The following is a 16,991-nucleotide window of genomic DNA, read 5'->3' as shown; positions in this document are numbered from 1 at the left end:
CTAAACTTCTATTTTTTCACAGCAGTGAGCATTAATCATGCATTTAATGTTGCTCGCAAAAACTATGGTTTAACATCAGTGCATGGAACCATGATGCCTCAAACATTACACATTTCACTTTCTTCGGCAGTTTAGCCACCCCTGCCAGAGTCCACTGAAGGTCAGCCATAAAATGTACGATATATTTCATTTGAGGCACTAAATACCATGTTGTAATCACAAAGATTACTTTTGCTAATGCTCTATGCGCAGCGATAATTAAATGTTAAAAAATGTCGATTTGAGAAAAACTCTAAGTTGGGACCAACTTTCGGAATTTTTTCGGGTCACAAAGAATTTTTTTCGGAGAAAAGAAAAAATATGTGTCTTCTAAAATCATTCAAAGAAACCAATAAAATTTTTAGTGAAATCAAAAACGGCATGTATCTGACCTGCCTGACTCTCATACAAAATAGCTCTTAAAAACCAAATAGAAAAAATTTCATTAGAAAAATATTTTGTTTTTCATTTTGCCTCATGAAAAAAGTGAAAAATTTCTAATTGTCTTTGGAGGAACAAATTTATAACCAAAATTAAACAATAACATTTTAATGTGGGTTTTATTGCAAAATATGTTGTTCTTTCTTTATGTACTGTAATTTTCAGAATAAATTTCTAACTTGTTCATTTTGAAGAAAGTAAGTTAGATTAACTATTTCACTTTGCCCCACATTCCCATACTACTTCATATTTAATAAAACCATAATTGCATGTCATTTCAATCACAAAATTGTTTTTCTTTTTGGTATAATGAGTGCCTCATAATTTGGCAGACAACCAATGCATCTTTTATGCAAACAAATCAATAAGCCCAATGAAAGCAAAACATTTTTTTATAATGAAGGATTTATGTATTAAAAAAATAACAGTGTCATACAATGACTTCTTTTACAATGACGAACAAGAGAATTTTATTTCAATGTCTGATGGACAGCAGCAATGTCGTGATCAAAATATCTGAGCAGTGAAGCATTTTTATACTTCTCATTAACAAGTGCTGTGATCAAAGTCTGGGTACCATCAGCATCACTCAAATTAACTGCTGAGTGTAAAGCTTGCTGAATAAGTTTGACACTGATGTCTGTGGAAAAGTCTTGTGTGTCTATTGCACTTGCATTTTTAATAAGTTCAAAATTTGATAACCTCGTTTCTTCAAAATACTCTACAATCGATTCTATTGACATGCCCCTCCTTTCCGTATAATGCAATGTTTCTGAAAGAGCAAGGCAAGAAGTAGCAGCGACCCCAAGTAGAAGCACATTCACAATTGCAGCCTTGCCAACTTGAAAATCGATGAAATAAGCATTTTTTGCAAAAGACTGAAAACAGGAAGTGCAATCATCAAATACAGCACGGTTACCTAAAAAAATGAAGTAAGTTTCAATAATAAATCATCACAAAATGTTTGAAAAATATTAAATAGAATAACTGTTTATTGCGAATTATTAAAATTGGAGATTTCTTTCACAACATTTAACTGAATGAAACAAGTTTTATGCCTATATAACTTCATGTTTAAAATATGTATGTTTTGAATAAAGACTATTTTCTTCTTGATGCATTATTCTTACTTTTTAGAATCGGCACCATTGACTGATATAGAAAGCAAATGCTTTTTCACCACATCTTTGAAAATACACTGAAAGTCCCTTAAATTTCCCCTAGAAAAGCTGAAGAGATGTTGTCTATGCAAAAAATAAAAATTTGGAGACACATAACTATATATATAGTACAAATGGTAAGGAAAAATTTCAACTGATTTGTGACAAAAGATAGTAACAAAGGAGGATTTGAAACTGCCGCAATTTTGCATTAAATTGCTGTTAACCGTGAAAAAAGATCTATTGGCCAACTGAGAGTTTAGGGAGTGTCATACGTGGGAGGAACAGTGTGTTTTCATTATTGAACAATGTTTCAAAAAGGATGAAAGTTGAGGTTGGTCAAGCAGTAACTTACTGGTGCTTGATATCGTGACAGGTCTTTCTGCCAAAATTAGATGCTATTGATGTGGCCAATATGTGGTTTTAACAAGATGATGCCACATGTCACACTGCAAACTGAAATGATTCAATTGCATGAGACATTTAGTGGTCATGTTCTCTCTTGTTTCAGTGATCAGAATTGGTCCCTTAGATCATGTGATCTAACACCATTAAATTTCTTCTTATGAGGTAAAGTGAAGTTACAGGTCTATCAACAAGCCCACAACCATCCGTACATTACCAAACTATTATATAGAGCACCGGCAGGAGTCTGCTTAGGATTTTTCACGTGGTCCGTTCTTTGTGAAAAATCAAATAATTTTGTACAAACAAGATTTCAAAATTTATATACATATTAATGTATTCGACAGTCTAAAAGTTTTAAAACTTCAATGTCGGAAACTTTTCGGAAGAAACTTCCAACTTTCTTCCCCCTTAAGACATCTAAAGATAGCCAAAAACAGAGCTCTTAAAACTTCAGAAACGGAAGTTTATTGAGCAGAGTGGCGGAATCCCTACCTCTGCCCTTGTGTTCACCCAAGACAGTGGGTTTGTGTTTTAGATCTATTTTTTATTGAAACAGCAACCCCACATCGTCAAAGACAATCGAAAATTTTAAGACTTCAATTTCGAAAATATTTCGAGAGAGATACCCCCGAATTCCCTATATCTTAACTCACCCGAAGTGAGCCAAAATAGCATTTCAATACTTCAGCATAGAGAAATTCTCGGGGGAGAGCCCCCCAAATTTAACTTAAATTTGCAGTTCTGCAACTCCCGTTCCATAAATTTTTAAAGGAGCTAACCCCATCCCTACCCCTTTTTATCTCCAAAGACAGCCTCAAAGTTTTAAGAATTTAATTTCTAAAATTTATCAAAAGACAGCCTTCGAAATCTCCTCTTCTTAGGTCCCCTGCAAAGATTGCCGAAAACAGAGTTCTGAATATTTCAGCATGGAAAATTTTCAGGGGGGGGAGTGTTGATAGGGAACCCCTGAACCTCATCTCCTATGTTCACTAAAGATGGTTTAAAATTGCGCTTTTAAGACTCCAGTTTCAGAAATTAGCCTACAGAGAACCCCTCCCCTTAACATTACCAAAAACCAACATAAAAGTTTTAAGACTTCAGTTAAACATTTTTTCGAGAGAGGGCCCTGAATCATCACTGTACTAGAGTCAATGCCTGTTAACTGGCAACGATACATTTGATGACGTAAGCGCAGATCGGTCAGTTTACCTTTAAAATTTCTCTTTAGTCCAACGAAAATCTTTTTGGTCCATAAATGTGTTGTGTAACTTCGCAAAGGAAATTACTTTTTCGTTTCCAAAGGAGAGCAAAAAACGTCACTTTTGCCCTGGATCTATACGAAGTCATCTATTGGATGCCAGATTTGGGAAATATTGCTAATTAGCTGGATCATAATAACATTAGATACCTTTGAATCTGATTCACAAACACGGTTGCAGCAGACTGTAAATGAGTCTTATGGCTCCATATGAGTTTTGTAGCATTGTGAATGATTGTTTTTATGATGAATTGCCGAGTGAGATGCACATAAGTAATATCTGTCTCATCTTATTGATGTTTTATCTCAAGTACATAATGATGACAAAAAAAAAAAAAAAAATGCGATTCTGTGTTACCTGTTATATTATAGTTAACTGGACATTGCATTTTCTACATTAAAGTTTCAAGTGTGATGTTGACTCAAGAAAAACTGACCGTTGATAGAAAATTATCTTTGAATTCTCGCATCATTAGATTAAAAAAAAAATCTTGATAGAGAGGGCTAATTTACCTTTATCCCGCATGTAAGAAATGTAGTAGTTATGTATAGTTACAGTATTAGGTATTCAAAACTTGCTACCTTATCCACTTGGGTAAGTATTTTTGAAGTGTTCATATAGAAGTAAAAACTTGCCAATCGACAATGTTATCACTCAATGAGTATAATTTTGATTTTCCCCCCTAGCCAACAGTCTTTGAACTAATTTAATTATATAGTTTAATAAATAAAAAAAGTTTTAGCTAATGAAACCTGTTGTAGCAACAGCAACAACTTTTCAAAATACGACACCTAATAAGTCTTAGAAACGAAAGTTTCTGACACTGAAGAAACAGCTTTAAGATTTGTTTAATTTATTAGGCGATTTATTTCAAAAGAACCATTCACGGTTTTCATTTAGCTTGTTTTTTTATTTGGCAGAGAATTTTCTTTTTATTAGCTTAATTCAATCATGAGGCGAGCTACTTTTTATTTTAACGCAACATTTAGTTTTATTTAATGGTTCGTTTTATCATAAGTCCATGAATAAACAAAATAAAGCATGGTATCGCCAAAAAAAGTAATTTCATTATAAGTTTAATCAAGAAAATAAGAAATGTTAGCTTTTGATTTAATTGCTTGTACATTCAACCTTTTTATTTTAAAGAAGTAAATCTTTTTACCTTTCTTGAAAAGTTAAGTGTTCATAATACCTTCCTTCAAAAGAAAGGTCATTTTCAGGACCAAATATTTTATCCTATGTTGAAGGTGAAGATGTGAAAAGCAATACTGTGTAAAATGATGCAGACTATAACAAAAACATACCGCAATATAAGTTGCATCATTAATTAATATTAAAAGTTCCATAGAAATGTTAAAACTCGAAAAAGAGGAGCAAACATAAACGATATTTTCTTGTTTCGCCAAGGTAGAAAATAAACAAGTTGCCAAGTAAAGTGACGCACCTATAATAAAAAAGTCTTTTTGGCGGATTATTATTGATGGATTTTTTATAAAATGTTGGTTTGTTTGTTTTCAGGATTATTTTAATCAACTTTTTATGTTATTTAATGAATTGGTTCTTACTTGGCGGATTTTAAAAGCTTCATTTAATTTTTTGGTGGATATTTTTTCATTGTAATGGAGAATTTAGTCTCATTTTATTGATTGTTTTGTTTAAAAAAAAAAAAAGTACATAGATTTGCCAAAGTAAATTCTATGTAATTTAGGCTAAAAATTGAGGCAAAGAATAACATCAAAAATTCTCGCTAAGTTAAAAATTGTGTCAAAGAAAATCACTAAAATTTTCAATAATTTATAAAAAAATTTTTTGTAACTTTGGGAAATATCGCTTACCACGGATTTTGAATCCAATTTTGAATTTCTGTTTTGAAATATCAAATACTTGGAGATTAAAAGAAGCGGTGATATGAAAAATTTAACATGTAACAGGATTTCCGTAAAACAGTAATATGGCTGATGATCGGCCGATGCATGATGACATCATTTTTCAGTTCACAGGCATTGACTCTAGTGTGGTGATGCCTGAATACCCTCTCCCTTATCTAAGTATAGCCTGGAATCAAGGTTTCAATACTTCAGTTACAAAAAAATTTTTCAATCAGAATACCAGAAACCCTATCTCATTAATTCAACAAAGATTGCCTAAACTAGTGTTTTTAAGACTTCAGTTTCCAATTTTTTTTCAAAGCCTCCCCCCCCCCATATTTATATCCCTAAAGACAGCCTAATAATTTTTGACTTAAATTTCTAAGAGTTTGCAGAGGAGAAATCCCGAACCACCCTAAACTTGATAAATTGCCTACAATTGTGTTTTTCATTTTTTAAAATTCTGGATCTCTTTTCCCCTCCCCCTTTGCTCTTAGAGTCCCTAAAATATAAACTTTTTAAGACCTGGGTAACAAGGCCATACCCAGATTTTTTTTTCCGGAGGGGCCCGGTTTTGCACACTGCCCAAGCACACGCACATATACAGGGTGTATCAGTCAGGGTTGGGTTTTGGACTGTCCAAAACTGGTGTAGGACAGGACAGGTGGTTTTTACCGTCCAAAACGGTCTAAAACTGTCCAAAAGTATCCAAAACTGTCCAAAACTGCTAAAACTAAAGGGCTGCTAAACTTTAAAAAAAATCTAATCAATTTGTTTTTATTGCAATGTTTGTAATGCATAAATATAGATATTAATGAACTTTAATTATATATAATGAGTATTTCATAATATTTTTCTCCAAATGTTCATTTAAAAAATATTTTACTTAAAAAAATGCCAGTAACTAGTGCATAAAAACTTCCTTATGTAACAGTTGGTAGAGTTATGAAAAGAAATTCACAACACTACCAAGACAACTTTTTTTCAGTTCCATTTAAAACTCAAAGGAATGTCATTAAATATGCAATAAATATTGAGGTGAAAAAAAAGAGCTTAATTTTTTTAATGGTTTTTGAAAATATTTTTACATAATGTTTTAATGAAAATTACTTTCTTAATCATGGATTAAAGAACAAGAAATTGATAATTAAACACTTAATTATAAAACTCTTGTGCTTTTTTTTTAGTTCATATTTTTAATATAATACATTCTGTAACTACAGAATTTGTAATTTATTGCATTTAAGTCTATTATTGAACTATATTTTGAATAAATTATATTTCTTTTGCACACATGCACAAATGTCGAAAAATTTTGTTAATGAAAAAAAAACTCTTGCATACAAATTAGAATTTTTAATGAAGAATTTAATTTCTACATAACTAGATTAAAATCAGCTGCATAATGATATTTTGTCACAAAACATAGTTTCTCAAAAAATAGTTTTGGACACTTTCGGATACAAGGGTTTTGAACTGGATGGTAAAAACCTTGCCAATCCTGCTTTTATTTGCACACATGCATAAACATAGGAAAATTTGGTTACTATTATCAAAAAAAAAAAAAATAAATAAATAAATAAAAAATAAACTCATGCATACAAATTGAAATTGTAATCAAGAATTCAACTTCTATGTAACTAGATTAAAATCAGCTCCACAAATAAGTTGAATGTTCTTATTGAATAAATTTTCAATATAAAGCATTATTTTAATACATTTTATTCCATTTTTAATGTTTTTTCCACAAAATACAATTTTTCTAAAAATATAGTTTTGGACACTTTTGTACACAAGGGTTTTGGACAAGACGGTAAAAACCAAGGTTTTTACGGTGGTTTTTACTGCAGTGTCCAAAACCTCGCCAATCCTGCTATCAGTACAGCGTTTATAGACTTTCAGGGCAGATAGAGTACACCTAGACAATGGGAAACCACATAGCAATGCATGGTCGGAAAAGTTTTCCTGGCACGGTAGTGACAACATAAATCACCAAAAAGACACGACTTGAATAAGAGAAGAAAACAAGCTTATTATCCTTAGTACAGCAAAAAACTAAGAAAAAAGAACACGAAGGAGCCAACAATCGTCATCAAAGTAGTAGTTCCAGTAGATGTAAATAGTAGTAGTTCGAAAAGTAGGTGTTCAAAATTACAATCTCGAGCCAAGGTGCATGCCTCACATTTCCATAGCATTGAAGATTGAACGTTAAAGCGAGAGCGACAACAAAAACTGCATGTGCCCCTGCACCCATAACGACATCTATCGTGTACACCAGACAAAAACTTACCAGCATTTTTGCTGCATTAAAAATAATAAACATGTTTTCTCCTCTTATTTGTGTCCTGTCTTTCTTGTGCTTTATGTTGTCACTATCGTGTCAGGAAAGCGTTTCCAACCATGCATTGCGGTGTGATTTCCCATCTTCTAAGTGTACTCTATCTGTCCTAAAAGTCTATAAATGCTACACTGATACACCAGTATATGTACATCAGGGTGGTTCAAAAATACATGTAAAAAAAAGTTTCTCCCAGATAACAGCCCTACTAGCAAAATTTCTTGCATCAACCTTGACAGATCTTGATATTATACTGACAGCGTCAATATTGACGTGTTTCATACTGCATAAAGACTAAAAAGCAATATTACAATAACCTTTATGCAACACTGTATTCATTTTAAAATACCAATATTGATATTACCGTACAATATCAGCATTGCATACATGTTGACAGCGTCAAGATGGTATTGATTTCATGCTGTTGCCGTCAAGGTAATTAGTACACAATAGAACAGGTGGATGTTCGTTGATGGTTGCGCATGCACACAGTTCATTATACCCTGCGTCCCTTACATAGCTGGCATGTTATCTTCCTCATTTGACCTTCGATACAGTCATTCCTGGAGCTCCACGTGGCATTGTAATCTTCAGGCTTTGCTAAATTGGTTGCTTAGTTTGTGTGGAATACAACTGTTTTAGGAATAACTTATGAATGACTGATAACTGCACTTGTTTATTAATATAGTACTAGACAAGCCATATCGCAGAAGATGTGCAATCAATGATAGAAATGGCCAAAAAAAAGGTTTTTCATCCCTCGACTTTGAAACAAAGGACACAGCCCAGAATTTTATATTATCACTTCAATCTCACGAGTAAGATTAATTTTATTCAATGATTGTTTGTGTCATTCTTTGAGATAAATTCAAATGTTTTGTTCAAGGGATATTTTCAATGCTGACATCCACTCGGAAATGTACTTTATTTTATTTATTTATTTATTGCTATCTTTACTCTTGCTATAAAAACTTCTGCAATTATTCCTAACTAGGCATTTTATGTCTTTATAATACAATTAGATGCATGAATTTAAAAAATAAGTCAATCATTACGCAAAACGAAGAAATTCATTTTTTAAATTAAATTGCAAGTAATATTAATATCTTTATATGATTTTCTGATCAGATGTCAGCTTTACGAAAATATTCTTAGGCTAGGAAATTAATCAGTTCTGAAGAATAACAGAAATAATTAAAGAACCAAATTTAATTCTCAAGTTTGAAGGGAAAATAATACAAATAAATAAATAGATAAGAAATCTTGCAAATGTACTGATTTCACACTGTCATGTCAATGTATCCTGACATTTTCCTGTCGTATCAATACATATGCAGGATTACAAAAGCAAGGTCAACTTGGCTACAGACTGGATTCATGCTGTCATGACAACATCTTGATATTTTCCTGTCATATCAATATGTAGGCAGCATTACAAATGCAGCCTATTTTGATATTTTCTTCATATTATGCTGCATACACCTTGTCAGTTAATATTATGGCAGCCTGCTGTGACAGCATAAATGGAGTAACATAATGATACTGAGGCGCAAGATATTTTGCTTGCTGGGAGGACATCCCTCAATACTTTTAGACTTAGATACTGGAAGAATTTTAGCTTCCTATTTCAACTGAAAGACGGTGCTCAACCCCTTTCCCCAAACTTCATAAGTATGGGGAGGGGGTTAAAAAATTTCATTGAACTGAAAAAACAATTCTACATATTATAATATACATGAGTAGAGATGTAAAATTTACGGAAGTTTTGAAGTAGTGGAAAAAAGCGGTTTTTTACCGGAGGTTTTTCGGGAAAAATTGGAAAAAGTGGAAAAATTGATTTTTTTTTTTATAAATACAAATAGGATTTCTCAAGCTCTGTGTTTCTGGGAAAATATAAAGGGTTAAGCATTAAAAAATATGTACAATCCACACATTTTGCTGCATTCTGCTTGACAGAAGTACACATAAAGGTAAGTTTAATTTAAAAAAAAAAACTTTTTGTTGTATAACTGAGAGCTTTCGTGGTCAAACACTAGAAATAAGTCAAGTCGTCGTTAAAGCAATAATATTGGGTAAGGTGGTCCAATCATAGCAATTACAATTTCTTTTTTAGATTGCCTTTGAAATTTGAAATAATAATTGTAATTTTTGGCTCTCAAACATGATTGATATTGTTTGAAAGAAAAATAAGTATGATTTTCCTTCCTTACTGTCTATAAATGAAAGCTATTGAGTTTTGATTTTTTCCAATCCAGTGTAACTCCAAATGAAAACTAAATTGGTTTTTCTTCTTCTTTCCAACAGAAACCCCAAACCAAAACTGCGTAATGATTTCTAAAGCTGAACCGAAACTTAAACTGGAGTTTGATTTTATTCATATGGCCGTGCTAAGCACAATAGTAAAAGTAGTCATACCTGCACTTTTGAACAAAACTGAGTTATTATAACAAAGTTTTTCTTTATTTTGTATTTAACTAAATAAATAAATTGTTTTAAAGTCATTTCATCAGGTACTATTTTGTTAAAAAATCCTGGAAAAAAAAAAAGACATCTGAATCAAATGTATGGAGGAACCAAACTTCAAAACACAATAACTCAGCTTGAGCTCAACAGTAGATTCCACTTTTGTGCTTAGCATGGCAGTATACAGGGGGTGTGGCAAAAAAAAAAAAAAAAAAAAAAAACATTGCATCATTGAATGGACATAATTTCATTTTAATGAGTGTCTTACTTCTTTTTCTCTCTCACTGTATTAGAAAATAACTTACAATATATCTCCTAGTTTATGTATTGTTCTTCGGTTTTCTTACACTTTAAAGCAAAAGACCTGCTATTTTAAATTTCTTTAACCAAGTAGAAAGATAGTTCGTTTACTTGTTGTGCCTCATCAAACAGTATTTGATGTGGTATGCTGCTTCAAGTGCTTGGAAATGATAGTCGATGTCCGGAAAGTGGACAAAAACGAACAGTGAACATTTCAGTTAATTGTCAGGTCATGCAAAAGTGAGTTCAATGAAAAAAATTCTTGGGTTTCCACTAGAGAAGTTGTTTGTAAGATAAGGGCGACTAAGGGCAAAAACAGCTCAAACAGAAATTTTACGAGTTCCAAAAAGCTCAGGCAATCGTATGACTCAAAGGATGCCAGAAACATTTGAGACCGGTCGCAAGCCCATGCTGGAAGCTGATTTACCGGTCAACCAGCTCATACTTACAACTCTTACTTTGATTTTTTAATAAGATTTGAAATTCAGCTTATGTTTATTCGACTAATTTAAGGTTTGGTTGTGAGAAAATCTTGAGAAATTTTGCTTGATTAATAGAAATATATGCGGCCTACTGCCGCCCTTACCTTTGCCGCCCATGTGCGGTGCACGCGCTGCACACCTGCAAGGATCGGCCATGCAAAAAAGCAAAAAAACTCTGTTTTTTGTGGATGAGGGCATAAAATGAATAAAAAAGTGCACCAGAAGGACATTTTAAAAGCTATTGTACTTCTGTGGACCTAAGGGCACTTCAGCATAGCAATGTAGACTGGACATTTCAATTTGACTCCACACCAGTTCATACGGCCAAAAAGACAAGAGTGGTGCAAGGCGAATATTTTTTGACATGATATCATCTTTAGAGTTTACGCTCTACTCACTAAACCTCAATCCCGTTCATTACACTGTATGGCCTGTTTTAGAGTCAAAGGTCTACCCTAAACTACTAAACTACACATAAGTTTGGACTCTCTAAACCAATTGTTTTTATAGGGAATATGATTGATTAATGGACTTGATGCCCTTGAATGAAAATTTCAATAAGCAGTTGCACCTCTGTATTACTTCAAAAGGTGGCAATTTGAAACCAATTTATTGATTTCTAAAGGTGTTCTCATATTATTTTTGTGATTTGTTAATTTATTTATTTTACAAATAAGTTACGAATTATTTTACAAATAAGTCTTTGAATCAAGTTACAAGGAAAATTGCTTGCCAGGTTTTTTTGCCGCATCCTGTACATTTGGTTCGCACAGTCAGCAAAAACATAGTTCTGTGATTAAAGTTATGAAGTTTTATTAAGAAGTAAAATAAAAATTCTTCACTAAGGATATTGGTTTATTTTATTTATTTTTATTTATTTATTTATTTTTTTTTTGCAAAAAGTATTAAATGTTTTTTGATATACATGCAAATTATATTGTCATACAACAACTTGCATTATCAAAGTTAGACAGTATTTTAACATACAAGGAGGGGGGAGGAAATTGCATCAGAATTTAAGTATGAAAAATTTCTAATCACTTTTTCCTGAAAATTAAAATGTTTTGAAAAGTTGAAAAAAATAATCTTTTAATTTTTCCGGAGCAAAAATAAACTCCTTCGGGGAAAAAAAAACGATTTTTTTCCTTTTTTTCAGAAATTTTCCAGTTTTTTTTTTCCGACTGTTTTCATTTCTAATTACAATTAATCAAATGCTGGTTTACCTTATGACTATTTTTCAGTTTTTAATCTGTGCTGCAAACAGCTGAAAAAGATTCTGCTACCGGGTTTGCAACGATTTATGGTTGTAAATTACTTGTAATTTTATACTTTGAAAGAGAGATGTATGAATGGTAGGAAAGTAGTACCTGCAGCAATTACGAGCAGTTCTCCATCTTTAGCCATAGATCTTGTCCCATGTACAAAGGCCTCAAGATAGAAACCACCTTTATTGACAATTGCCTCATTTATTTGTATAGACTCAGATGGGTCAATTGTGTTTAGTACACAAAATCCTTTACCACTAGCATCCATTGCACTGAGAACACCACAATTATCAAATACAATGCCCTTGACAGCTTCAGTGTCGGAAAAACAGCAAAATGTTACATCTGACGCAGCCACTACATCTGCAGGTGTCTGAGCACTGAAATACAAAATATATATATATATATATTTATATATATATACATATATATATATATATATATACATATAATAAGGCAATAAAATGGACAAAAAATATAGACTTTTAGTATAAATTATAGTTATAATCCAGCTTATTTGAATTTATCCAAGTCGCATTTTGACGCTGCCAACTTTACAATACTTGTTATTATTTGAAATCTTACTAAAGTGTTTGAACTTTTGAACGAGTAAACTGATAATACAGTCAAACTTGCTAATAATGAGCCCTGATTTAACAAGGAAATCGGAAATACAGTGGCTCCCAAAAGTGTTCGTACACTTTGAAATTTTTTAGTAAAACCAAAATAACTCGAAACTGAATTTGAATATGAAGTGGAATATTTTTTTCACATCATTCCTATGTCATTCTAAATACGACCCATTGGTTTTTTCAAAATATTGACGGATCTTCTTTTTGAAATGGGTCAGAAAACTAAGAGACAGAGAATTAACGCCACAAAAGTCATCGTACATTCAAATATTTTCGAATAAATTCATGATTAAAATTATCATATGCCGTTTTATTAATATATTTGCATTGTGTTGACCCTTATAAGTCATTTGGCTTTAATTTTTCGTATATTTATTCCTTAATATTGTGCTTATTACTGCAAAATGCTGGTATTCGTAAAAAAAACCGCAAACACCGTTCAAAATTTGAATTTTTTTCCCACAGTAGTGGTAAATTGGTTTGAAATGTCTCTAAATTAGTTAATTTATTTGTTTGTATAGTAAAATGCTTGATAAAATGCTTTAAAGAAAGGATCAGACCAAAAACAAGGTAAGAAAAAGTCAACCGGCAAAGTTGACAAAACGTGATCGGAGATTTAAAGTTAAAAAAATTATGAAAAATACACATTTGAGTGCTATAAAAGTTTCTGCAGAGTTAAATGAAACATTTTACATTTAATTTTCACCTAAAATTGTTCGCCAAGTTCTCTGATTAGCTGGATTAAATGGGACCTCTTCCCGCAGAAATTTTCTTGGTCATGCGAAAAACAGAAAGCTTACGCTTTTCGTCGCAAAATCAATGATCAATAAGTTAAAAACGTTTTAGAATCACGTCTTACTTACAGATAAAAATTAATTCAACATTTTTAGTTAAATTGTTGTATAACTGTAAGTAGAAGAAAAAATTAGGAACTTAATCTTAAGAATTTATTTGGATCAGTTAATCAGGATGGTGGAGGTGTTCTAATGTGAGGGTGCATATCAGCATCAGGGCTTGGTAGTTTGTAATTTTTTGATGAAATAATGAATCATGGTGTTCCTTTAGATATTTTAAAAACCAATTTTGAACTAGTAGCCAAAAATTTGGTTATTGGAAACAACTTTGTTTTTTATCAAGATAACGATAAGAAGCACACGGTTTTTAACGTTTGAGTCTAGTGCCTCGAAAATTGTCCTAAATTTTAGAAAATACCCTCTCAATCTCCAGATTTTAACTTAATGTAACGTATTTAGAGATATCTGGAAACTAGATTACGAAAATAGAGCTAGAAACAGTAAGACTCGAAGAGTGAATGAACACTTACTCAGAAATTACGCAAAAAAAAAAAGAAAATAAAGAAAAAGAATGAAATCTATTCCCAGACGTTTAAAAGGTGTTATGAATACTGTATGATATTCTACTAATTAATAACTTAATCAAAAGTTAGATTATTCAATAATATGTAGACATTTTATAAACTGTACGAAGACTTTTGTGAGATAAAATTTCCGGCACTTTTTGGTTTTTGATTTGAAAAAAAATAAGTTTTAATATTTTTTAAAAACTTTTCATGTAGTTTTGTTAAAAATTGATCATAGATCTTATAATTAAATACCTATTCCAAAATATTAATTCTAACCAATGGATTGGGGCCTATTTCGTTGAAAGTCGTAGGTGTACGAAGACTTTTGGGAGCCACTGTATTTGGTTGTGGTACAATCTTAAGCCTGTAGGAGCATAACTCGCTTTTAATGAGCAAACCCTGCTTAAAACGAGCAATATTTTTGTGTTTCACGGAATTTCCACTTATTTCTAGTTCAGCTTATCCTTTCTTAGAAAACTTCCTTGAACATCCCAAAATCAACCAAAAAAGTTAGTGATGAGTCAAAAATTCTGTAAACAAGTGATGACAGCAGTTTTATTTCATTTTAATTTGTGATAAAGAGAAGCAGTTGAAAATTGTATAATTGTTGACACCAATGTTCTCACTTCCAAACTACTTCTGACAGTATTGCAGTTCAAGTTAAAATTAATGAAGATGAAAAAAATAATGATAGCAACGGCTATAACAACAAATGTGAAGAACTTCAAGTTGAACTACCCTCAACCTACTCAATGGCTTTTTGACATGCGGAAATTTTGAAACGTTTTTCGAGGCCAGGAGGTGCAAATGATGATGTTTTTCAGGCGTAGAGCATATCTCTTGAAAAACAATGGTACAAGAAAGCTACAATAAGACACTTCTAAACAAAATCAACATTTTTGCAAATCTTTAGAAAAAAAAACAGACAAAGCAAGTATACATGAAAATTTGTTTTTTTTTTGAGCAATCACGATTGCTTATTGTTCTCATTTGACCGTTTTTGATGTCCGTGCCTTTTTCAGCATACACCAGGGATCTCTGCAGCACCACCGCCCACCATCCTCTGCACACGCGGCTCCGAGCACTGCCTCCTGGAATCAGTTTCTCCTGGTCGATGGTGTCCATGTTCTAGACACACGCACATTCATACACACACTCTCATACACAAGCCTTTACACACATATGCACACGCCTACACGCAGGTCGACGCACACACAAGCCTACACATGCACGCATGCACCCCTACACACACACGGCTGCACAACTCATGATTGCGAAACATATAATTTGAATTTAAAATTTCAGAATTCAAGTTAATTTTCAATTTTTTCTTCTTTTTTTTATGAACCCATTTCTTACAAGTACTTGGTTATAACGAGCAACTATTGCCGTCCAGATTGCTGTGGTTATAAACAATTTCAACTGTATTCTGCCATTGAAAAGGTCAACCTTTCAATGGCAGTATCTGAAGAAATGAGTTTTTCTGATATTTAAATCAGTGAGGCAGTACGGCTTTCAGGCGTAGCGCATATCTCTTGAAAAACAATGGTACAAGAAAGCAACAATAAGACTCTTCAAAGCAAAATCAACGTTTTTGCAAATCTTTAGAAAAAAAAACAGACAAAGCAAGTATACATGAAAACTTATGTTTTTTTTGAGCAATCACGATTGCTTATTGTTCTCATTTGACTGTCCTTGACGTTATGCTGATTTTATTTTTCCCCCTCCTCCCTCTGCAGCATTCCCGCCCACCCTCCTCTAGAGGCGCGGCTCCTCCGGTCCTGAGCAATGTCCCCGGAAATCTGCTTCTCCTGGTTGCTGGCGTCCATGTCCTACACACACGCATGCTCACACACACGCCAACGTGCATGCACAGGTCTACGCACACACAAGCCTACACATGCACACGCGCCTATACACACACAACTACACACAAGTAACCTCCCAGGAGAAGGGGCAGGTTTGGGGAGACAGGAGCAGTTTCTAGAAACGATAACCCCAATGAGTAGGGTCCTGTTGCAACTCGTGACTGCGAAAAAGATAATTTGAATTAAAAGCATCAGAATTCAAATTATTATTATTATTTTTTTATTATTATTAACCCATTTCTTACGAGTACTTGGTTATAACAAGCAACTATTGCCGTCCAGATTGCTGTCCTTATAAGCAAGTTCAACTGTATACTGCCATTGAAAAGGTCAACCTTTCAATGGCAGTATCTGAAGAAATTAGTTTTTCGGATATTTAAATGAGTGATTTTAATCATAATTTAAATCAAACGATATTTGAAAAAAATATTGATCTAAACAATTTTTTAAGCGCCACCTTAGAAATCTTCCAGAAGATTCTAGAGACTTTTTTCTTCAATGAAAACAATGAAGAAATTTCAAGGCCCCATGTTGGATGTACACAAAAGTCTTTGAAAATGAGACCAGTAGCTATAACATGTGCACATTTGGGCAAAATGAAAAAAAGGAAACTTAAAATTAATATAGCTTCAACCATAAGTAAGAGTTAAAAAATTTAAATCATGCACACATAAATTGAAAAAATGTAAAAGATATTTTAGATATAAGGTCCGGCTATCAATTTTCAGGACTGAGGTAACTGAAAGAGAACGAAAAGTCGGAAGATGGCGCAAATGATTGCATATTGAAAAGCGTTTTCTTGCGCATGTGCAGTGCAATCAGCACCATTCTGAAGTAAGTGAAATGAAAAGGTGCATTAAACATAGCGCTTCAATTCCTGTTATCACCATAATGCAAACTTTTTAAATTGCTTCCAGCGTGCATACGGACTGATTCTCTCTGAGGATCACATGCTAGAAATGCAATAGGCTTCTTAACAAAAATAGTATTAGGAAGGCCTTTGGTCTTCTTACTGGACTTAACACCTTAAAGCAGCACCTTGCTATAATGGATGTCACTAATGATTCAATTTGCAGAGGTTACCTCTTTAAGGAGGAAACTATTA

General features: G+C 32.8%; 1 protein-coding gene across 2 annotated transcripts in view; it reads right to left on the bottom strand.

The window, feature by feature from the left end:
- Positions 1 to 888: 888 nt before the first annotated feature.
- The window catches only part of LOC129218590 (cytokine-like nuclear factor N-PAC), a 56,021-nt gene continuing 39,918 nt past the window's right edge, over positions 889 to 16,991 (bottom strand). For both annotated transcript variants that reach the window (XM_054852906.1, XM_054852905.1), the window contains exons 4-5: positions 12,126 to 12,403; positions 889 to 1,399 (exon numbers count right to left, since the gene is read on the bottom strand). In XM_054852906.1, coding sequence (XP_054708881.1) covers positions 951 to 1,399; positions 12,126 to 12,403 — 727 coding nt within the window. In that variant the 3' untranslated portion in view covers positions 889 to 950. The remainder of the gene's footprint in view (positions 1,400 to 12,125; positions 12,404 to 16,991) is intronic.

Source organism: Uloborus diversus, chromosome 3 (genome assembly GCF_026930045.1).
Source record: "Uloborus diversus isolate 005 chromosome 3, Udiv.v.3.1, whole genome shotgun sequence".
NCBI lineage: Eukaryota > Metazoa > Arthropoda > Arachnida > Araneae > Uloboridae > Uloborus > Uloborus diversus.
This window is presented reverse-complemented; position numbering and strand designations above follow the sequence as displayed.